The 23,798-nt window shown below is 45.4% G+C and overlaps 1 protein-coding gene across 1 annotated transcript in view; it reads right to left on the bottom strand.

Moving 5' to 3' along the window:
• NET1 (neuroepithelial cell transforming 1) overlaps nucleotides 1-22,093 on the bottom strand; it is a gene marked incomplete at its 5' end in the record, with an annotated part of 57,300 nt that extends 35,207 nt beyond the window's left edge. The window contains 2 exons of the mRNA XM_081093922.1: nucleotides 9,966-10,032; nucleotides 21,966-22,093. Of these exons, the coding sequence (XP_080950048.1) occupies nucleotides 9,966-10,032; nucleotides 21,966-22,093 (195 nt within the window). The remainder of the gene's footprint in view (nucleotides 1-9,965; nucleotides 10,033-21,965) is intronic.
• Nucleotides 22,094-23,798: the final 1,705 nt, after the last annotated feature.

Raw genomic sequence — 23,798 nt, 5'->3', positions numbered from 1 at the left:
AGTATATATACACTAGAGGCCCGGTGCATGAAAATTCGTGCACTTGGGTGGGTCTCTCAGCCCAGCCTGCAAGTTCTCACAATCCGGGACCCCTCGGGTAGGTTCCAGTCCCATCACAGCATGGCTCTGGTTGCCCAGAGCCTACGGGCTGGGTGTAAGGACCAAGAGGCCAGTCCGATGGCAGCATGGCTCTGCTTCCCCAGAGCCTGCGGGCAGGGGTAGGGACCCAGAGGCCAGTCCAATGGCAGCATGGCTCCGTTCCCACAGCTCCATCCCGCCACCGTGCCACGGGTGGCCGGGACCCAGGACCGACTCCCGCCGTGGGCAGCCGGGACCCAGGATAGACTCCCATTGTGGGCAGCTGGGACCCAGGACCGACTCCCACCATGGGCCACACCAACTGGGAGCCTAGCCTGGTGCTCGGTTTTCCATCCTGATGTTTCAGTCATGACGGACCCAGGCTCTTTATATATTAGGATTCTATTGATTTTTTTAAAAATTAAGTTTATTGGGATGACATTGGTTAATAGGATCATATATGTTTCAAGTGTACATTTCTATGATACAAGATCTGTATATTGACTGTGTCCACACCACCCAAAATCAAACCCTCTTCTGTCACCATTTATTAGGTCAACTCCAACTCCACGATCCATCCCACCACCTCCTTCTCTCTGGTAACCATCACACTCCTGTCTGTCTCCATGAGTTTCAGTTTTATATCCCACATATGGGTGAAGTCATGTGGTTCTTAGTTTTTTCTGACTGACTTATTTCACTTAGCATAATATCTTCAAGATCCATTCATGTGTTACAAATAGCAGTATTCTATCTTATATGATGGCTGAGTAGTATTCCATCCTATATAAAAAGCTAATACGCTAATTTGACTGAAGAGCTGAACGACCTTCCAGACATCCTTTCAGACAAACTTCTGGACGAAGCCAAGGGTGTGATGGCTGGGCAAGGCTGCGAGGGGCTGCAAGGGGCAGTGAGGGCGGGCTGAGGCTGAGAGGGGATGTGAGGGCTGGCCAAGGCAGCCAGAGCTGTGAGGGCCAAACCCCGTGCACGAATTTCATGCATTGGGATTCTAGTTATATATATTTACCACATCTTCTTTATCCAATCCTCTATCGAAGGACACTTTAGTTGTCTCCATGTATTAGCCAATGTGAATAATGGTGCAATGAACACAGGGGTGTATATATCTTGGTGGATACATATTTTCAAGTTTTTCAGGTACATACCCAGGAGAGGGATTGCTGGGTTCTATGGTAAGTCTATTCTTAATTTTTTGAGGAATTGCCAGACTGTTTTCCAAAGTGGCTGTACTAGTCTACAGTCCTAGCAACAGTGAATGAGGGTTCCCTTTTCACTACTTCTCTACAATACTTATTTCCTACTAGAGGCCCGGTGCACAAAATTCGTGCACAGGTAGGGTCCCTAGGCCTGGCCAGCGATCAAAGCCAATTGGGTCCTTCCTTCCCCCAGCTGCCAGCCAGGGCCTTCCTTCATTCCATGATGCCCCCTGGTGGTCAACACACATTATAGCAAGTGGTTGAACTCCCGAGGCGACAATTTGCAAATTAGTTTTTTATTATATGGGATAAGATTTTGTTGATAATAGCCATTCTAACAGGTTTGAGGTGGTATCTCATTGTAGTTCTGATTTCCCTAAGAGCTAGGGAAGTTGAACATCTTTTCAAATATCTGTTAGCCATTTATATGTCTTCTTGGAAGATACTGATACCTTTTTTTAAAATATATTTTTATTTCAGAGAGAAAGGGAGAGGAAGAGATAGAAATATCAATGATGAGAGAGAATCATTGATTGGCTGCCTCTTGCACGCCCCCAACTGGGGATCAAGCCCACAACCCAGCCATCTGCCCATAACCAGAATCGAACCTGGGAACCTTCAGTCCACAGGCCGATGCTCTATCCACTGAGCAAATCCGGCTAAAGCCTGATATCTTTTGATAATGTTTATAGTCAGTAACCTTGCTTGAACTCTTTATTAGTTCTAATAGCTGCTATTAATATTCTCTTATGGATATTCTATGTAGACAATTATGTTTTCTCTAAGAAATGAAATCATACTGTCCTTCCTTTTCTAATTTGTATATACTTGTTTTCCAGTCTTACTGTGCTGGCTCGGAGTACTAGTATAATGCTAAACAGACACAGCTATAGATTTTTTTCCTAAATTTGAAAGATATATTTAAACATTTTACCATTACCATCACGTTTGTTGTTTGTGAAAAGTCTCAGACTAAGGAAGTTTTCTGTTTTATAACTGGTTTGTCAAGAATTTCATGGGTAAATTTTATTTTTTTCTCACTATTACTTTTCCTTCTATTTCCTTTGAGTTACTTCATTGTTCTTTTCCTAACCTCTTGAGGTAGATGCTTAATTTTTGTTTTGTTTTTTAATATTTCAAGAAAAACGATCTTAAATATAATAATGTTACAGCAATAACATTAATATCTCAAGAAAAACAATTTTAAATATGATGTTGCATGCAATAAACACCAATTATTCATAAAAATGATCTTACAGCCCTAACCGGTTTGGCTCAGTGGATAGAGCATCAGCCTGCAGACTCAAGGGTCCCGGGTTCGATTCCGGTCAAGGGCATGTACCTTGGTTGCAGGCACATACCCAGTGGGGATAGTGCAGGAGGCAGCTGATCGATGTTTCTCTCTCATCGATGTTTCTGACTCTCTATCCCTGTCCCTTCCTCTATGTAAAAAACCAATAAACTATGTTTAAAAAAATGCTTTTACATATAGTAATATTACATGCAATAAACATTAATATTTCAAGAATAAAAGAATTTTAAGAGTAATAATATTACCAAAACTGTACTAACATATTATGATATCACAAAAGTTGTGGGAAATATTAAAAATCTGCAAATAACAGGGTTACTTCTATTATATTCTAGTATATTTTCTCCCCTCTAGTTCTATTTTTGTTCATCAGTTTATGTTGTTCATTATATTCCTCAAATGAGTGAGATCATATGATATTTATCTTTCTCTGACTGAGTTATTTTGATTAGCATGATGCTTTTAAAGTCTATTTTGTTGGATATGAGTATTGCTACTCCAGCTTTTTTTTTTTCTTTTCCATTTGCATGGAAAATTTTTTTTTCCATCCCTTCAGTTTCATCCTGTGTGTGTTTTGTTTTGAGGTGGGTCTCTTATAGACAGTATATAGTTGGGTCATGTTTTTGTATTCATTTAGCTACCTTACACCTTTTGATTGGAGCTTTTAATCCATTTACATTTAGGGTTACTAATGAGATGCTGGGGTCCAACCCCAGCGGGTCCAGGGGTCCCCAAAGGTGTGGACGGAGTCGGCGAAGAAGGAGTGACACGGAGACAGCGTTCAGTTGATCAGCAGCCTAGCCAGGATCTCCAGCCAAGTTCTGGTCTGGATCTCCAGCAAAGTTCTGTTTAGGATCTCAAGCCAGGTTCTGTGTCCATGGTCTCTTGCTAGGTTCTCCAGCCAAGTTCTCCAGGTTCTCCAGCCAGGTTCAGTCACCAGGTTCTAGTCAGGTTCTTTTGCCAATTTCTGTACTCAGGTTCAGTCCAGGATCTTTTGCCATGTTCTCTCGCTAGGTTCTGTCTCTAGGTTCTGAGGCCAGTTTCTGTCCAGGATCTTTTGCCATGTTCTCTCCAGCGAAGTTCTTCTGTCTCTAGAGAACGTTCTGTGTAGGTTCTGTGCCTAGGTTCTGTCTCTCCCTGTCTCTTGCTGTCTTGTTACATCTGTATTTATACCAGCTGATTCAATCCTATCAATCTCTATTACAAAGGTTAGGGCGTTTCTTATCTCCATTCCAGGGAGTAAAGATTATATAGCTTAAGCATGATTGTTCATAGTTAAAGTGATTAATTACCCGCCTGGCACTTAGTTAAGAGGTTTTATTCCCCCCCTAACTTCAGGGGAAAATCTCTACCTGGGGAAACAACCTTTCTCAGAGACCTTGGTTAAAACACATAGTGCCAAGAAGGTGAGCAAACATATTAAGAACGGTATGCCATATATGCCAGGTCCCTTGAAACAGCAAGCATGGACCAGCTCCCGGGAATGAGAGGAACTTATTTATAGCCATTTTAATTCTGTATGGCTAGGTTTCTCTGTTTTTTCTTCTCAGCTAGCGGTTCTCAACCTGTGGGTCGCGAACAATGAAAATACATCCTGCATATCAGATATTGACATTACGATTCATAACAGTGGCAAAATTACAGTTATGAAGTGGCAGCGAAAATAATTTTATGGTTGGGGGTCACCACAACATGAAGAACTGTATTAAAGGGCCGCGGCATTAGGAAGGTTGAGAACCACTGTCAGCACTTCTTGTAATGCTGGCTTGGTGGTGATGAACTTCTTTAGCCTTTTTTTTTTGGCTGGGAGGCTCTTTATTTGACTGTCTATTTTGAATGATAGCTTTGCTGAATATAGTAATCTTGGTCTCAGATCCTTGCTTTACATTACTTTGAGTACCTCATGCCATTCCCTTCTGGCCTGTAGAGTTTTGGATGAGAAATCAGGTGTCAGCCTTATGGGAACTCATCTGTAGGTAATTTTTCTTTTCTCTTGTTGCCTTTAAGATTCTCTGTCTTTAATTTTTTGGCATTTTAATTATGATGTGTCTGGGCATGGGTCTGTTTGGGTTCTTCTTGTTTGGGGTTCTCTGTGCCTGCTGAACTTGTGTGACTTTTTCTTTTACCAGGTTACAGAAGTTTTCTACCATTATTTCTTCAAATACCTTCTCTATTCCTTTCTCCCTTTCTGCCTCGTCTGGCATACCTACTATTTTGTATATCACTTGTATATGATAAAATATAGTAAAAAAAACCCTATATTTTACTAACATTGTTACATTTCACATCGTCCCACAGCTCCCTTAAGCTGTCCTTCTGTTTTTTAATTGTTTTATTCTTTTTGGTTCTCTAATTGAGTGATATTTTCAATTCTTCTAATTTACTGATTCAATCCTCAGCTTCCCCTAATCTGCTGTGTATTTCTTCCAATGTTTTCTTTATTTGTGTTATGTCATTCTTTATCTCAGACTGTTCTTCCATAGATACTATATCTTTTTTCATACTGTTGAGCATTTTTAACATTACTCTGAACTTTGTTTCAGATAAATTTCTTATCTCTGCCTCATTTATCTCTTCTTCTGGAGAATTCACTAGTTCTTTCATTTGGGGGTTGTTTCTTTGTTTCCTCATTTTGGTTGTCTGTTTGGGTTTGTGACTGTTTTATGTTGATCCTCCACACCTCTCAATCTCTAGTGCAGGACAGTGTTAAAAGCTATTTCTGACTAAATGGATCAGGCAAAGACTCAAAGTCTCCAGAGACCACCTCTGTCTACAGACTAATAAGATTCTGACTTGAATTGCCCCCAGGCAATCGTCCTCAGGTGGGAGGAGAGTTTTTTCAACAAGGTGAGGCAGTTGCTTCTGCCTAGAGGCTAATTGTTACTTTTAATCTCTTAAGTGGCCTCAGGGCAAGATGTTTTCCAATAAGGTGTGTCGTCTCTCCCCTCCATCCCCCCTGCAAGGCAAATGTCTATGTGGGAAAGATGTCCTCCACTGTGTGAGGGAATGACTCAGACCAGGAGACTTGGGGTGTCTGCCTTCTGAGCTCTATCCCGTGAGTCCTGGGTTCTGGTCTCATAGCTCCATTCCACTTCCCCCTCCCTCTGCCAGAGCACAAGGTGGGTGGCTCCACAGGGAATTTTTGTGTGCTGACTCTTTAAGAGGGTGCCCAAACTTTCAGCTGCCTCTCCTTGACAGATAGCACCCTACTGTTTTCACAGCTAGATGTTATATTGGGACCTTCCTCAGTTTTGTGCTCTCTGCTGGGGAGCCCAGCTTTGGGATTTGATTCCAGAATTCTCAGTGGCACCCCCCATAGCTGAGATACTCTCCAGGACTTCAGTTGCCATCTGTGGGTGCCCAGCCAGCCCTTTTGTGCCTCTGCCCCTCCTATCAGTCTCTATGTGGTTTCCATCTTTGGTCCCTGGGTATCAGGATACTCTCCTGTGAGTTTTCCATTGATTATTCAGAAAGCCTTTCCATGTTTCAGTTGTAATTCCAGCTTGTTCCTGGGAGCATGTCCTTGCAGCATCCTCCTACTCTGCCGCCATTTTTAATTCACCAATTTTTGTTCTTTTCTTAAACTATGTATTTAAAAATTATAAACATCCCTCTTTCAATTCCTTAATGACATTCCAAAAGTTTTAATGTATAAACAATAAGATATTTCTTTTGTCATGGCAGACCTCTACAAAAGTGTTTTCCCTAGTGGGATATACCCATCCAGGAGGATATGCAAGATATCTTCCCTGGGGTGGGCAGCAGGAAAATGTTAGAACTTTTATTTTTATGTATTTCTTAATCCTTAAAAATAAACTTTAAATATTTAATATACGAATGATAAGTTAATCAGTACTCACATTATATGGGTAAGAAAAATAGCGATCTAATCAGATCCAATAAGAAGTGAGTCCCAAACTGAAATTATCATGGCTACCTGAAATATATTTTTATGTCCAGTATCATTAACTTCACTCTTAATGTGTATTGTGCTTTGAGATAATCCTATCTAATAAAAGAGAAACATGGTAATTGGCGTACGACCGCTACCCTTCCCATTGGCTAATCAGGGCAATATGCAAATTAACTGCCAGCCAAGATGGCGGCCGGCAGCCAGGAAGCTTGAAACTAACATGAGGCTTGCTTGCTTCAGTGACGGAGGACTCCAACGTTCCCCACCTGCCTTGCCGGCCTCTGAGCTTTCAGTTTAAGAAACATTGTAACAAATACAGAAGCTAAACAAAACCCCAGAAACCTGCTTTCAGCGAGCCCGGGATCTCAGAGCTGGAGTTGATACAGTGTTTCGATTATAGAACCCAAACAAATCAGAAACCTTCTTTCAGCAGCAGAGGCCTCAGAGCTGGAGCCAGAGCTAAAGCTAGCCCAGAAAAGAAAAAAAGGAGCAGTTGGGAGCTTCAGTCCCAGCCTGAAAACAGCCCTCAGCCCCTCACCCAGACTGGCCAGCCACCCCAGTGGGGACCCCCACCCTGAAGGGTGTGTGACCAGCTGCAAACAGCCATCATCCCCTCATCCAGGCTGGCCAGGCACCCCAGTGGGGACCCCTACCCTGATCCAGGACACCCTTCAGGGCAAACCAGCCAGCGCCACCCATACACCAGGCCTCTATCCTATATAGTAAAAGGGTAATATGCCTCCCAGCACCGGGATCAGCGGAGCCGCAAGGCCTCCCTGAACCGGGATCAGCGTGACAGGGGGCAGGACCCAAACCCCCTGATCGCCCTGCGGCTCTGTGTGTGACAAGGGGCGGGGCCACAACCTCCCTATCGGCCCTGCTCTGCTCATGACAGGGGAAGGCGCCCCAACCCTCTGATCAGCCCTGCTCTGTGCCTGATAGGGGGAGCTCCCCAACCCCCTGATCGCCCTGCGGCTCTGTGTGTGACAGGGTGTGGCGCCCCAACCCCCTGATTGGCCCTGCTCTGTGCGTGACAGGGGGTGGCGCCCCAAACCCCTGATTGGTCCTGCTCTGTGCGTGACAGGGGGTGGCGCCCCAAACCCCTGATTGGTCCTGCTCTGTGAGTGACAGGGGGCAGCGCCCCAACCCCCTGATTGGCCCTGCTCTGTGCGTGACAGGGGGTGGCGCCGCAACCTCCCCATCGACCCTGCCTTGAGTGTGACAGGGGGCGGTGCCCCAACCCCCTAATCAGCCCTACCCTGAGCGTGACTGAGGGTGGCATCGCAACCTCCCGATCCGCCCTGCTCTGTGCATGACAGGAGCGGTGCCCCAATTCCCCAATCAGCCCTGCTCTGAGCCCGACCAGGGGCTGCACCTAGGGATTGGGCCTGCCCTCTGCCACCCAGAAGCAGGCCTAAGCCAGCAGGTCGTTATCTCCTGAGTGGTCCCAGACTGCAAGAGGGCACAGGCCGGACTGAGGGACCCCCCTTCCCCCCAAGTGCACAAATTTTGGTGCACCAGGACTCTAGTCCTATATAATAAAAGGCTAATAAGCAAATAGACTGACAGCGGAACAACCAAACATTCGGTCACTATGATGTGCGCTGACCACCAGGGGGCGTGTGGAGAACATGGTGTGAATTGGCCATGGCGGGATGGTGGAGGTGAGTGGGGGCACCAGACCAAGGCGGGGTGTCTGTCACTGTCATCGGGGTGAGCCTCTGTTGGTTACTGAAAATTCTTTGCTCCTGTGCCACGGTCCTGCCTGGCACTCACACCCTCAGCCCGTGCCATAGCTAATACGTGCACCTGCTGCCGGTGCCAATCCCAATCACAAGACGCCATCAGCGGGTGCAAGTGGCACCTGCTAGCCTTGATCACCCCTGAGGACTTCTCCACCTCCCCTTGTTCCTGAGGGGATATAGGGGCAGCAGCCGCCACTTGTATCCACTGACAGCGCCAGCCCCGCTCACACCCGCTGATGCTGGCCCCAATCACTCCGTGCCATCAGTGGGCGCGAGTAAGGTCAGTGCTGTCATCAAGCCAGGGCCGGCACCATCAGCACGTGGGAGCGGTGGTGGCGAAAACAGGGCTGCCTGCAGACGGGACAGGGGACTGCAGTAGGAGGGGCTGGGCAGGGTCATGGAGGTTGGGCTGAGACCTGCCCCTGTGCCTACCACAGCCTCGTGGCCCACAGTTCCTTACAAGGTGCACGAATTCATGCACTGGGTCCCTAGTTAACTAATAAAGGTGGTATATACAAAAGTTATAAATAAATATACCAGGGACATATGCTCAAATATTTTTGCTGATAGGTTTGCAAATCAAGTTTAGAAACACTTCTAAACTTTTTCTGTTTAAGTGTAGGCTCATCAGATAGTAAGGGAAAAGGATCAAGATGAAAAAAATTGCAAAGGAAATACAGAATTGCATTAAAATCAAAAGATACTTTCTTTGAATGCTTATCTCGCCAATTAATGTATATAATTAGTATAAGAGTACAGAAGTCTTGAACAGGCGTCCCCAACAGAAATATAAATTAAAGACAAAAGAATAGAATACAAATTAAATATGTATTGATGTATCCATCAGCACATAATTACGGGCACACAAGTAAAGTTTAGCATGCTAGAAATAGAGTCACTTTTGCTATTTCAAATAAATAAGAACAGCATAAAAATCATGCTCTATTTGCACATACTTTGTTTAGGTGAGTACTAAGAGGTAATGTGTTTTTAATTACAAAAAGATTAATTTTCTGGTGTCACTTTGCGCAAAGTTAGATGTCTCTATAAATCTCATTCCAAAGATAATGAAGAAGTCCCTCTATACTAAAATGATTAATAACAGAAAGCAATTCATTCTTCATATCCTACATTTTTATATTTTTCAACCAAGAAAAAAGCTGCTAGAGTATGTAAAAAAAATAAATTAATGTTTCATAACATTCTTTTAACACATTGTTTGCGGGTAGTTTTTATCGCGCGCTAACAGGTGGCACGGGCCATTTTTGCTAATTTTTTGCGCAAATGGCAACGTTCAGTAAAATTACGATAACTTTAGTTTACGTATTTATACGTTACCCGCATTCTACCGCTAGTCTATAAAAAACGTATTAATACGTGTCCCGCGCTCTACTACACTGGTAGAACGTATAAATACGTAAAACGTGTAAACACGTTTCCCGCATACAATGTGTTAACTTTAACACTGGTGGGAATAAGAGAAAGGTTTACATAGAGTTAAAGATGAATGTTTCTTTCCAAAACATGTTTTATATTTAGTTGAAATAAAAATGTCTTTTAGTTTGTTAGCAGGATAAATTAGGATACTAAAGATGTTGAGAGAAATACAGACAACTGAGCTGTATACCAGACTGACAGACAACCCAGGAAATAATTCTATCTAATGTCTTGAAATAAAAACCTAGACATCTACTCACCAAAGTGAAGTCCCAGTGGGGTCCAGGTGTTAAAAATGTGAAGGAGCTACCTCTCCTAAGGGAATATCTGTTAACAGAAATTAAAACAACAAATAGAGAATAATGTCAGTAAAATAAAGCACTAGACATATAAAAAACTAATTCTTTTCAGTTTCAAAACTGTTTAATGTAGCCTATTAGTCATTCAATCATAAAAAAAAAAGCAAGGTACAGGTCCTAATTACTTTTAGAATATTCATAAAATTGACAGAACCTTTATAACATTAGTGAATAGATTAAGAGTATTTTAAAAAAATAATTACCAAACCAAGCAGTTTATTTTAGGGACATATACAAGGTTCAATTATATGGAATCTCTTTATATATTACACTAATAGGTTAAATAAAAACAGTAAATGATCGAAAAATATTTGATAAAACTTAATATTCATGTTTAGTATTTTAAAAACAATAAAAAGGTATTCTTTTTAAAAAATGTTTTATATATATATTTTATTTCAGAGAAAGGAAAGTAGAGGGAGAGAAACCATTAATGATGAAAGAGACTCATTGATTGGGATGGGCTGCCTGCATGTCCCCTATTAGGAATGGAGCCCATACATAACCCAGGCATGTGCTCTGACTGGGAATTGAACTGTGACCTCCTGGTTCGTGGGTTGACACTCAAGCAAGGTTGATGCTCAACCACTGAGCCACATGGCCGGGGCTAAAAGGGTATTCTTAACATCTGTTTAATATAAGCCTAAGCGACCGTTACAGCAGAACAACCGGTTAATATGATGCACACTGAGCACCAGGGGGCAGACGCTCAATGCAGGAGCTACCCCCTGGTGGTCAGTGTGTTCCCACAGTGGGAGCGCTCCTCACCCAGAAGTTAGGCTCATGGCTAGTGAGTGCAGCTGCCACGGCGGGACCCTCTCCTGACTCCGCAGCAGCACTACTGAGCAGTGGCAGCACTATTGAGTAGCGGCAGCAGGTGCAATGGGCCAGGATGAGCGTGAGTGGCATGATGCCGGGCCCCAATTCAGGCTCCTCCCTGGCTGCCTGCCGCTTGGCAACTGCTACATCCCCCGAAGGGTCCCGAACTGCAAGAGGGATGCCTGACTGCCAGCTTAGGCCCGATCCCGGTGCCGTTCTTTGTAGAAGGAAGTCAGTCTGAACAACTCAGTGACTCAGGGAAGTGCAGGGAACTCAGGGTGAGCCTGCCTCTGCGCTTGACTTACCTACTCGAGGATATTCGCAGGAGAGACCATGGTGGCCCAGCCCGTGCACATGCAGCAGCTGCTGAAGCTCAAGCAGCAGGCCATGCAGCAGCAGCAGGCCATCCAGCCATAAGCCAGCAGTTGGACATCCCCCAAGGGGTCCAGGACTGCCAGATGGCGCAGACAGGCTGAGGGAGCCCCTCCCCCCAATGCACAAATTTCGTGCATCAGGCCTCTAGTAATAAATAAAATCTAAATGTATTTAATTTGCAGTTCACATTAAATTTCTTTCATGTACTGATTTTTTAAAAATTATGATTTAATAAAGCAAATAAAAGGTTCTGAACAACTATATCTGATACAAAGGTCTTACGATTACAATTTGACTAGGATTTTGTTCTTTAGTAAGTGACAGATTTTTCTTGTCATCTTTCCATGCAATGTAAATAAATAGAGAGAATCCTTATGACAAAATCCTGTCTTCAACTTTATAAAATATAAACCTTAATGTTTATAAAACATGGAGAAAAATCGCTAAACTAGCACAGGAAATAAAAATAGTTTGTAAACTATAGTTGTTGCTAATCATTTCAGATGTAAATAGTTTTTTTTTCTCCTTTGTGGAAATAAAGATGAACCAAATGAGAAAAGTAAAGGCTATCACTTGTATTTGGCAGACTCAAAAGCAGGCTGAGGAGGGAAAGCTTTATAGTAGGAAAAAAGAGACAGCTTTAGATCTGCCCTGGTTTGGAGGCTACTGGCAGGCTAACCAGGAGCAGGTATCCTATATGCTTTATTGGGGTGTAATTTGGCTTGCTCTATCTGGATGTTTCTAAGTTAGAAGGAAGGACAAAATTAGGGAAGCTGGCAGGAATTGATCAAATCCTGGTCATTTGGGGCCAAATGTTATTAAAGTTACTGTTTGGCTTCCTGGATTACCAGTCCATTCTCCAATTTTATATTCCACTAGAGGCCCGGTGCACAAAAATTGGTGCACTCGGGGGGGAGGGGGGCGGTCTCTCAGCCCGGCCTGTGCCCTCCTGTAGTCTGGAACCCCTCGGGGGATGACCACCTGCTGGTTTAGGCCCGCTCCCCGGGGGATTGAGCCTAAGCTGGCAGTCAGACATCCCTCTGGCAGCCCGGTAGCCCTCGGGGGATGTCCACTTGCCAGTGGCCTAAGCTGCAGTCGGACATCCTTAGCGCTGCTGAGGAGGCAAGAGAGGCTCCCACCACCACCACCGCTGTACTGGCAGCCGTCAGCCTGGCTTGTGGCTGAGCAGAGCTCTCCCTGTGGGAGCGCACTGACCACCAGGGGGCAGCTCCTGCATTGAGTGTCTGCCTCCTGGTGGTCAGTGTGTGTCATAGTGACCAGTCATTCCCAGGAGTTCTGCTGTTAGGGTCAATTTGCATATTACCCTTTTATTATATAGGAGTGCCTGGCCAGCCTGGGTGAGGGGCTGATGGGTCGCAAGGCTGCGGTAGGCACAGGGGTGGATCTCGGCCCATCCTCTGCGCCCCCGCCCGGCCGCTCCTGCCACAGCCCCTGCTCCCCTCTCTACTGGCAGCCCTGCTCCCACTGCCATTGATCCCACACACTGATGGGACTGGCCTCAATCAATTGTGCTGTTAGCAGGTGCGAGTGGGGCTGGCACCGACAGTGGGAGCAAGCAGCAGCTGCTGCTCCGATTGCCCCTCAGGAGTACGGGGAGGTGGAGAAGCCCTCAGGTGCAATCAGGGCCGGCAGCCACTAGCAAATGCGAGTGGCAACTCTGGGTGCAAGCAGAGCCAGCGCTGGCAGCGGGTGCGATCAGCGGCTCTGGGGCCAGGAGTGAGTGCAAGCAAGGACCTTGCCAGCAGTGGGTGCGAGCAGCGGCTGCCGACCCTGATCACCCCTTAGGAGCAGGGATAGGTGGAGAAACCTTGAGGGGCAATCAGGGCTGGCAGCCGCTGCTCACACCCGCTGATGGTGCAGAGCGATCAGGACCGGAGCTGGGTGCCAGTAGTGGGTGCGAGCAGGGCTGGCACCAGCAGCAGATGTGAGCGCCGAGCGAGATTGCAGCGCGTGTGAGTGAAGAATTTTCAGTAACTACCAGAGGCTCTCCCCGATGACAGCAACTGGTGCCCGCCCTGGTCTGGCGCCCCAGCTCACCTGCTCCATCATCCTGCCATGGCCAACACCCGCCATGTTTTGCGCTCTGCTGCCTGCAGCTGATGCCAGCCATGTTCCATGCGCCCCTCCACCCCCCAGTGGTCAGCACACGTCATAGCGACCGGTTGTTCGGTTGTTCCACTGTTCAGTCTGTTTGCATATTAGGGTTTTATATAAATAGATGATTGGGTTGACAACAAGATCAAGAAAGAAATAAAAAACTTGCTGGAAAGAAATGAAAATGAACACACAACAACCCCAAATCTCTGGGACACAGCAAAAGCAGTCCTGAAATGGAAGTTCATAACACTACAGGGCTACCTCAAAAAAAAAAAACCAATAAAAATTAATAATAAACTATTTATCACTACAACTTAAAGAGAACAACAAGAAAAGCCCAGAGTAAGTAGAAGGAAGGAAATAATAAATATTAGGGCAGAAATAAATGACATACAAAAAACAATACAAAAAAAATCAATGAAATCAAAGGCTGATTCTTTGAAAAGATAAACAAGATTGATGAATTGTTAGCTAGACTCAAGAAACATAGAGAGAGAACCCAAATAAGTAAAATCAGAAACGAAAGTGAAGAAGTAATGACTGACACCACAGAAATACAAACGATTTTAAGAAAATACTATGAACATGTGTCAATAAACTGGACAATGTGGGTGAAATGGACAAATTACTAGACAAATGCAACTTCCCAAAACTGAATCAGAAAGAATCAGAAAACCCAAATAGGCCAATAATAACTGATGAAATAGAACCAGTAATAATAATAATAAAAAAAAAAAACTCCCAGCAAACAAAAGCCAGGGTCTGGATTGCTTCACAAGAGAGTTTTACTAAGCAGTCAAAGAAAAACACCTATACTCCTGAAACTATTCCAAAAAATCCAAGAGGAAGGAACACTTCCAAGCTCTTTTTATGAGGCCAGTATTATCCTAATTCCAAAACCAGATAAAGACACTACAAAGGAGAATTACAGGTCAATATCCCTGATAAACATACACGCTAAAATCCTCAACAAAATATTAGCAAATTGGATCCAGAAATATATTGAAAAGACCATACAACATGACCAAGTGGGATTTTTTTCCAGGGATGCAAGGCTGGTACAATATTCACAAATCAATAAATGTGATAGATCATGTAAACAAATTGAAAGACAAAAATCACATGATCAACATGCAGAAAAAGCATTCAACAAAATCTAATACCCATTTCTGATAAAACCCCTCAGCAAAGTGAGAACAGAGGGGGGGGGGATATCTTAACACTAGAGGCCCAATGCACAAAATTCATGCAAGGGGCTCGGCTCTCACAGCCACAGCGGCTGGTCTTGGCCCTTGCAGCCCAGGCTTCGCCCAGAAGGATATCCAGTCTAATTAATATATTATGCTTTTATTATTATAGATGATAAAGGACATATATAACAAACCTACAGCGAACATCATACCTTATGGGCAAAACTAAAAGCATTTCCCCTAAGAATAGGAACAAGACAGGGATGTCCACTTTCACCACTCTTATTCAACATAGTACTGGAAGTCCTAGACACAGTCATCACACAAGGAAAAGAAAAGGCATCCAAATTGGAAAGGAGGAAGTAAAACTCTCATTATTCACAGATGATATGATATTGTACATAGAAAACCCTAAAGACTCCACCAAAATACTTCTATCTCTTATATATAAAAGGCCCGTGTCCGTCATGCCGTAACACCGTCATGACCAAACAAGCAGCGACTCTCATGTCGGGCAGAAGCTACTAACGGCGGAGAGCTACAAGCAGTGGAGGGCGGGGCAGCGAGCTACTCACCCATGATTTTGTGTGCGCTGGGCCTCTAGTATTTAATAAATGAATTTGGCAATGTAGCAAAATACAAAACCAAACCCCCCCCATAATTGATGGCTTTTTTATACACCAATTAGAGGCCCATTGCACGGATTTGTGCACCAGTGGGGTCCCTCGGCCTGGTCTGCTCCCTCTCATAATCTGGGACCTCTTGGGGGATGTTGGACTGCTGGTTTCATCCTGATCCCTGCAGGCAGGCCGAGGGACCCCACCAGTGTACGCCTCTAGTATGCATATGAGATCTTTGGCTAATCTCTTCCCGTCCTCCCCCTCGCCCCTGAGATTCATCATTCTGTTCCATGTTTCCATGCCCCTGCATTGAGCGTCTGCCCCCTGGTGGTCAGTGTGCGTCATAGCTAATGGTCGAACAGTCGCTTAGGCATATACACACACACACACACACACTAGAGGCCCGGTGCACAAAAATTTGTGCACTCGGGGGGGAGGGGGTGTCCCTCAACCTGGCCTGTGCCCTCTCACAGTCTGGGACCGCTTTGGGGGTGATCACCTGCTGGCTTAGGCCCACTCCCCGGGGGGATTGGGCCTAAGTTAGCAGTCAGATATACCTCTGGCAGCCTGGGAGCCCTTGGGGGATGTCCACTTGCCAGTGGGGAGCAGGCCTAAGCTGCAGTCGGACATCCTTAGCACTGCTGAGGAGGCAGGAGAGACTCCCACCACCACCACTGTACTGGCAGCCATCAGCCTAGCTTGTGGCTGAGCAGAGCTCCCCCTGTGGGAGCACACTGACCACCAGGGGGAAGCTCCTGCATTGAGCGTCTGCCCCCTGGTGGTCAGTGTGAGTCATAGTGACCAGTCATTCCCAGGCATTCTGTTAGGGTCAATTTGCATATTACCCTTTTATTATATTGGATAGAGGCCTGGTGCACGGGTGGGGGCAGGCTCGTTTGGCCTGAAGGGTGTCCCGGATCAGGGCGGGGGTCCCCCTGGGGTGACTGGCCATCCTGGGTGAGGGGCTGAGGGCCGTTTTCAGGCTGGCCACACCCCCTTCAGGGTGTGTGGGGGGGTCCTGCTGGGGTACCTGGCCAGTCTGGGTGATGGGCTGGTGGCCGTTTGCAGGCTGGCCAAGCCCCCCAGTGGGGACCCTCACCCCATGAGGATGTGGCCATCCTGGGTGAGGGGCTGATAGCTGCTTTCAGGCTGGTCATGGCCCCCAGCCACCCAAGCTCCCAGTGGAGGCTGGCTGGAAGAAGGTATCTGGGATTTATTTAGCTTCTATAATTTAAACTTTGTTGCCTTGAACAGAGGCCACAGCCTGTCAGGGCAGGTGGGAAGCTTGGCTTCCTCCATCGCTGGGGAACCAAGCCTCCTGCTTGCTCCAGCTCTGTGGCTGCCAGCTGCCATCTTGGTTGGGTTAATTTGCATATAGTCGCTCTGATTGGCTGGTGGGTGTGGCTTGGGGCATAGCACAGGTGTGGTCAATTTGCATGTGTCTCTTTTATTAGATTAGATAATTAAGTCTCAAAAAGAGAAACTAAACAAACAATGCCATTTACCATTGCAACAAAAATTAAGATAATTAGAAATAAACTTAACCAAGGAGGTAAAAGACTTGTACTGGGAAAACTACAGGATGTTGAAAAAAGAGATAGAATTCATACACAAGTGGAAGAATATATAGTATACATGGATTGGTAGAATCAACATCATTAAAATGTCCATACTACCCAAGGCAATCTACAGAATCAATGCAATCCGTATTAAAATATCAACAGCATAGAAAAAACACACCCCTCTTGAGAAACTAAGATGGCGGCATAGATAAACACCGGGAAATAGTCGCCTCCCACAACAATTGAAAATTATCCCAAAGGACGGAGCAAACATCGTCCAAAACAACAGGAAGGCTGGCTGAGTGTAATTTCTACAACTAGAAGAAAAGAAAAGCACGCTGAGAGCCAGAGGAGCTGCGGAGGCTGAGTGCAGAGGTACGGCAGCGGCTCGCGCGCGCGGAAAAGGGGTGGCACCTGAGGACGCGGCTGTCTTTTTGAATCACAAGCTCCCGATTGCTCTGAACTCCGGTTCCGGGAAGTCTCTGGGGACCCAGGACACATACGGGCAGAGGCTGCTCTCTCAGGCGGCAGCGGGCGAACTTGGGGGCCGCTTTTCCTCAGAGGTGCTTGCAGCCATTGCCGGGACACTGAGACGCGCGACTCCGGGCGCGGAGAATCAGCCATGGCTTCTTTCTCCAGCCCTTTGACTCCCTGAGGCCCCGCCCCACCCAGGCTGCGGCAGAGGCTTTTGCATGTGAATGCCCCAGAACTTTGCAACCTGATAATTACCTAACTGCAGCCGGGCCAGCCAGACCCGGAACTTCCAAGAGAAAGCCCAAGGCCCCGCAGCAGCTTGCATTGCTTCACAGCTGAGCCTCTTCGTAGTTCCTGCTGTGTGGCCTCAGGCAGGGGCTGAATTAGCACCTCCTTAGATCCAGGAGCCACTGTACCCAGTGGTCAGAGGGGGACCATTCTCCCACTTCAGACACAGCTGCTTCCCACAGCCAATTGGCCTGGAGGTCAATTCCTCCCAGTGATCCTACAACAACCAAGGCACCAAGAGTGTCCACCCCAGGTAACTGGGGAGGCTGAGCCACTGGGCCCTACAGGACACCTGGCGCGCAGGGCCACTCTAGCAACACAGGGAAGCAGCCAAAATGCGGAGACAGAGAAACAGGTCACAATTGGCAGAAACGGAGGAGGACAGACGACTGGATATAGAGTTCAAGGCCACGTTTATAAGGTTTGTCAAGAATTTTATGGAAACTGCCGATAAATTTAATAAATCCCTCAAGGAGTATAGTGAGACCATGGAGGTCATGAAAAAGGACCAACTAGAAATTATGCATACACTGACTGAAATAAAGAATACTTTACAGAGATCCAACAGCAGACAAGAGGATCCCAAGAATCAAGTCAAAGATTTGAAATACAAAGAAACAAAAAATACCCAACCGAAAAAGAAAAAAGAAAAGAGATTCAAAAAATATGAAGATAGTGTAAGGAACCTCTGGGACAACTTCAAGCGTACCAACATCAGAATTATAGGGGTACCAGAAGGAGAGAGAGGGCAAGATATTGAAAACCTTTTTGAAGAAATAATGACAGAAAACTTCCCCCACCTGGTGAAAGAAATGGACCTACAAGTCCAGGAAGCGCAGAGAACCCCAAACAAAAGGAATCCAAAGAGGACCACACCAAGACACATCATAATTAAAATGCCAAGAGCAAAAGATAAAGAGAGAATCTTAAAAGCAGCAAGAGAAAGACAGTCAGTTACCTACAAGGGAGTACCCATCCGACTGTCAGCTGATTTCTCAACAGAAACCATGCAGGCCAGAAGAGAGTGGCAAGAAATATTCAAAGAGATGAATAGCAAGAACCTGCAACCAAGATTACTTTATCCAGCAAAGCTATCATTCAGAATGGAAGGTCAGATAAAGAGCTTCACGGATAAGAAAAAGCTAAAGGAGTTCATCACCACCAAACCAGCATTATATGAAATGCTGAAAGGTATTCTTTAAGAAGAGGAAGAAGAAAAAGGAACTCTTACCATTTGCCACAGCATCGATGGAACTGGAGAGCGGATAAATACCACAAGATCTCACTTATTTGTGGAATATAATGAACAACATAAACTGATGAACAAGGACTGATCCAGAGACGGAGAGGCATTGATTGGACTGTCGGGCCTTGGAGGGAAGGTAGGGGAGGGTGGGGGCAAGGGGGAAAGATCAACCAAAGGACTTATATGCAAGCATATAGGCCTAACCAATGGACACGGACAACGGGGGGGTGAGGGGGTGAGCGGGGAGAGGGGGGGTAGAGGGTACACATATGTAATATCTTAATCAATAAAAAATATAAAAAAAAAATATCAACAGCATATTTCACAGATCTAGAACAAATATTCCAAAATTTTATATAGAACCAAAAAAGATCCTGAATAGCCACAGCAATCCTGAGAAAGAAAAACAAAGTTGGAGGGATCACAAGACCAGATATCAAGTTATACCACAAAGCCACTGTAATCAAAACAGCCTGGTACTGGCCAAAGAACAGACATAGAGATCAATGGAACAGAACAGAGAACCCAGAAATTGACCCAAACCATTATACTCAATTAATATTTGACATGGGAGGCAAGAGTATAAAATGGAGTCAAGACAGTCTCTTCAATAACTGGTGTTGGGAAATTTGGACATATACATGCAAAAAATGAAACCAGACCACCAACTTATACCATATGCAAGAATAAACTCAAAATGGATAATAGAATTAAATGTAAGTCGTGAAACCATAAAAATCCTAGCAGAAACCATAGGCAGCAAAATCTCAGCCATCTCTAGTAGCAATATGTTTAAGGATATATCTCCTAGGGCAAAGGAAAACAAGGAGAAAATAAACATATGGGACTAAATCAAAATAAAAAGCTTCTGCACAGCAAAAGATACCATCAACAAAGCGAAAAGGGAGGTCACTATATGTGAGAACATATTTGGCAACGATACATCTGATAAAGGGTTAATATCCAAAATATATAAGGAACTCATACAACTTAATAAAAGGAAGACATCCAATTAAAAAATGGGCAAAGGACCTAAATAGACACTTCTCCAAAGTGGACATACATACAGATGGGCAGGAGACCTATGGAAACATGCTCAAAGTCAGTGCTCATCAGCGAGATGCAAATTAACAATGAAGTAGCACCTCACACCTGACAGAATGGCTACCAGCAACAAGTCAATAAATGACAAGGGCTGGCGAGGATGTGGAGCAAAGGGAACCCTAGTCCAATGCTAGTGGGAATGCAGACTGCTGCAGCCATTATGGAAAACAGTATGGCTTTCCTCAAAAAATTAAATATAGAATTGCCATTTGACCCAGTGATCCCACTTCTAGGAATATATCCTAAGAATCTTAAATCAGAAAGAATGTATGCACCCCTATGTTGGTAGCAGCACAATTTACAATAGCTTAAGATCTTGGAAACAACCCATCAGAGTGGATTAAAAAAAAGCTGTGGTACATTTACAGCATGGAATACCATGCAGCAGTAAAAAAGAAGAATATCTTATACTTTAAGACAGCATGGAGGGACGTGGAGAGAATCATGCTAAGTGAAATAAGTTAGTCAGAGAAAGACAAATGTCACATGACCTCACTCATATGGGGAATCTTAGAAAATAAACTGATGAACAGAATGGATCCAGAGACATGGAAGCATGGAACAGAGTGCAGAATCTCTGAGGGAAGGCGGGGGAGGGAAGAACTTGTATTCATATATGCATAACCCATGAAAACAGACAATAGGGAGGTTAAAGCCTGGGGTGAGGGGAGGGGATGGGCTGGAGAGAGTCAGTGGGGGTAAAAGAGGGGACACATGTAATACTCTCAACAATAAAGATTAAAAAAGAAAGAAGTTAATGTGAGCATTCTTTTATTTTTAGCAACTATCACTATAAATAGTAATAATAATGACAGTCGTGGCTTATCAAGAACTGGCTCATTTGTTTAAAATAGGTTTTGAAAAAACGGTCCACCCCCAAAATTAAATTCCTTTAAAGGGAACAATAAACCTCAGATCTGAGTTTATACAACAGCTAGCCTGACTTGAGAGTACCTTTAATCTTGGCTATCCAGTCTACAGATTCATTGATTTTACTGGAAAAACAAAATTCCAAGAGTAAGTCCTATCACTATCGGTATATTACAGATCACAGTATTATTATCTTTCTATCCATGGATAGCATTACTCTTAATCCGTTTAAAAGGAAAATATTACAAAACCCTTAAAAGGGTATGCACTTATATTCCTGCCATACAGGTGATATGTAACGTTCAATGGATTTCCCTAAAGTCGCACGGGGCAAAGATAGATGAAAACGCTATTTCTATTCGATATTTATAGTATTTGCAAAGAACTGCTCCTTAACTGTGGCTGTGTGCGTGAAAATAACTGTTTCACTGGTTAAGATTACTAACAGAACTCTTTAGAGCCCTTCAGTGGAGGGAGCATGGCAAACAGCACGACATCAGGAATTAGGAAATACAGGACGACACATTCCCAGTATCCAGCTGTGAAATTTCACTGAGCTTCAAAAAGCCTAATATATAAAAGAAGCTGTACCAATTTTTAAGGCTCTCTCTCTTTCAACACCAAAATGGATGAATCAATGATTTTCGTTTGTTTAACAACAGCAAAAAATGTGCCGAATGCTTATTATGGACCAGACACTCTTCTCAGCATTTGAGATGCCTGTGTGAGCGACAAGCTTTGACTCATGATCCATCCCCACGGCGACTCCACAGGGTAGGGAGCACCACTAGCCTCACTTCATGGATGAAGCAGCGGGGGCCGCGCACTCACTAACTGGGTCAAAGCCTCGGAGCAGGCGGCGGCAGAACCAGGATGCAAATCCAGGGAGCCTGGCTCTGGAATTATCGCATGGCCCTGGGAGTGTCAGAAGTCCCCGCGCTCAGGTAACATTCCGCTCCCCCAGCCCCGCGGGCTCCAGGGCGGGTTCGGCCTCCTCCGGCACTGCCCCCTTCCGGTAGCTGCCCAGTCGGCGGGGACTACCGGCCTCCGCGGAGCGGCACGGCCCGCCTCCCGAGCGGGGAGGCGAGTGACCAGCCGGAGTCCGCAGCCCCGGCCAGAGGGAGGCCGAGAGGAGGAGGATGACCGCCCGCCACTCCGGCCACCTACCACCTACCACCCTCTCGGGGCTCTGACCAGCGGCCCGGGTCCCAGTCGTTGCCGGCGCCCGCGTTCACCTGCGGTCCGGCTCCGGCCCGGGGGTGTCAGGTGAAGGGCCCGCGGCGCCGCCCGCGCCGAGCTCGGAAGTCCGGCGGCTTCGTCTCGGCGGCTGGGGTGGCTTCTGGGCCGCCAGCTCGGGCTCCATGGCGCGCAGGGGGATGGGGCAGTGGCCGGGTGCCCGGGAAGTCCGCCGGGACGGGCACCGTGCCCAAGCACTTCTGTCCGGACAGAAGTTTCTGTCAGGAATGAGCCGCCGCCGCTGCCGCCGCCATCTTCCGGGGTTTGAAAATGGTGACCGCTCTGCGGCCAGCCAATCATGGGACAGCCCGGCGGTTGCTAGGAAACGTGAATCCCGCCCCCTCCCTCTCCCCGCCCCTCCTGGCGCCCTAGAAGCGGGAAAGGGAAGAAGGCTGGAAGGAACAGCCCTGCAGATTAGTTGGGTGGCCTTGGATTTTATTCTATTCCTGAATCCCAAGGCCCGATACCTATTTCACTGCTCATTAGGACTTTCACCGCAGGCCAAGGCACAAGAAAGGTCGAAAATAATGACCTAAGATGAGGTTTGGGGCATGTACGCTAAATTATTCATGTAAAATAGCCCCCCAATTACCAAAGGTAATGGGAAGTATTAGGGCTGTCTCTAGGAAACCATTAAAATCAAATGATGAGCCCCCTTGTCTCCCAGAGCGGAAGAGACAGTCTCTCTTCAGCAAGAGAGTGAAGAAGGCAGCGAAAGAGTGAAGAAGGCAGAACATCAAAATAAGGACCTTTTCAAATAAAAAAAGACAATTCCTAAGTAGCACATTGTTTCCTATTTTAAACATTGCTTTTTATATGTACAAGGCTTTAAATTAACCTCTCCTGTGACACTATGATTCCGTTTCTGGGAATCTATCCTAGGAAATAGAACTACATGTACATTGAAGGGTGGCAGAATATGTCACCCAAAATATGCTACTTGGAGACTAGGATTATTTTGAGCTACAGGCACTTGAAGAACACCAAGTGCAAGAAGAGTATGCTCACTTTCCCCTTTCTTCCTGAAAGTGGGAGGTAGAACTCCCATGTGAAAGCTGCCTTCCCTATACCTGGAGGAGAGAAACATTATTCCTGGAATGGGAGGAGCCAAGAGAGAGTGAATTCTGTACAAAAAGACTTTATTAAAATAACTCTTATCTTCTTCTTTAGTCTCTCTCTCTCTCTCTCTCTCTCTCTCTCTCTCTCTTTTTATATATATATATATACACACACACATATATACATATATATGTTAATTTTCCCCAGTTGCCTCTCTTCCTTTGACCTAGCATATAAGCACTAAGATTTTGCCTCTTCTTTGGGTCTTCATTTTCCTATGGGGGCTCCCATGTACATGTAAAAATCTGTTTGCTTTTCTCCTATTAATCTGTCTTCTGTCATTTTAACTGAAATACTGAACCAGATATCCTAAGAGGACAGAAATAAAGTTTTGTTTCCCCTACAATATGAAGATGTTAATGGCACTGTTATTTAATGGCATCAGAAAAAGTAAAGATTATCTAAATATACAATGATAGGGAAATTGTTAATTATGGTGGATCCACTGGAAAGAATATTTTGGGGCAATAAAAATTAACTATGGCCCTAAACGGTTTGGCTCAGTGGATAGAGCATCGGCCTGCGGACCAAAGGGTCCCAGGTTCCATTCCGGTGAAGGGCATATACCTTGGTTGCGGGCACACCCCCAGTGGGAGGTGTGCAGGAGGCAGCTGATCGATGTTTCTCTCTCATCAATGTTTCTAACTCTCTATCCCTCTCCCTTCCTCTCTGTAAAAAAACAATAAAATATATTTAAATAAAAATTAACTATG

This window comes from Myotis nattereri (genome assembly GCF_964212035.1).
Source record: "Myotis nattereri genome assembly, chromosome: 1".
Classification (NCBI taxonomy): domain Eukaryota; kingdom Metazoa; phylum Chordata; class Mammalia; order Chiroptera; family Vespertilionidae; genus Myotis; species Myotis nattereri.
This window is presented reverse-complemented; position numbering and strand designations above follow the sequence as displayed.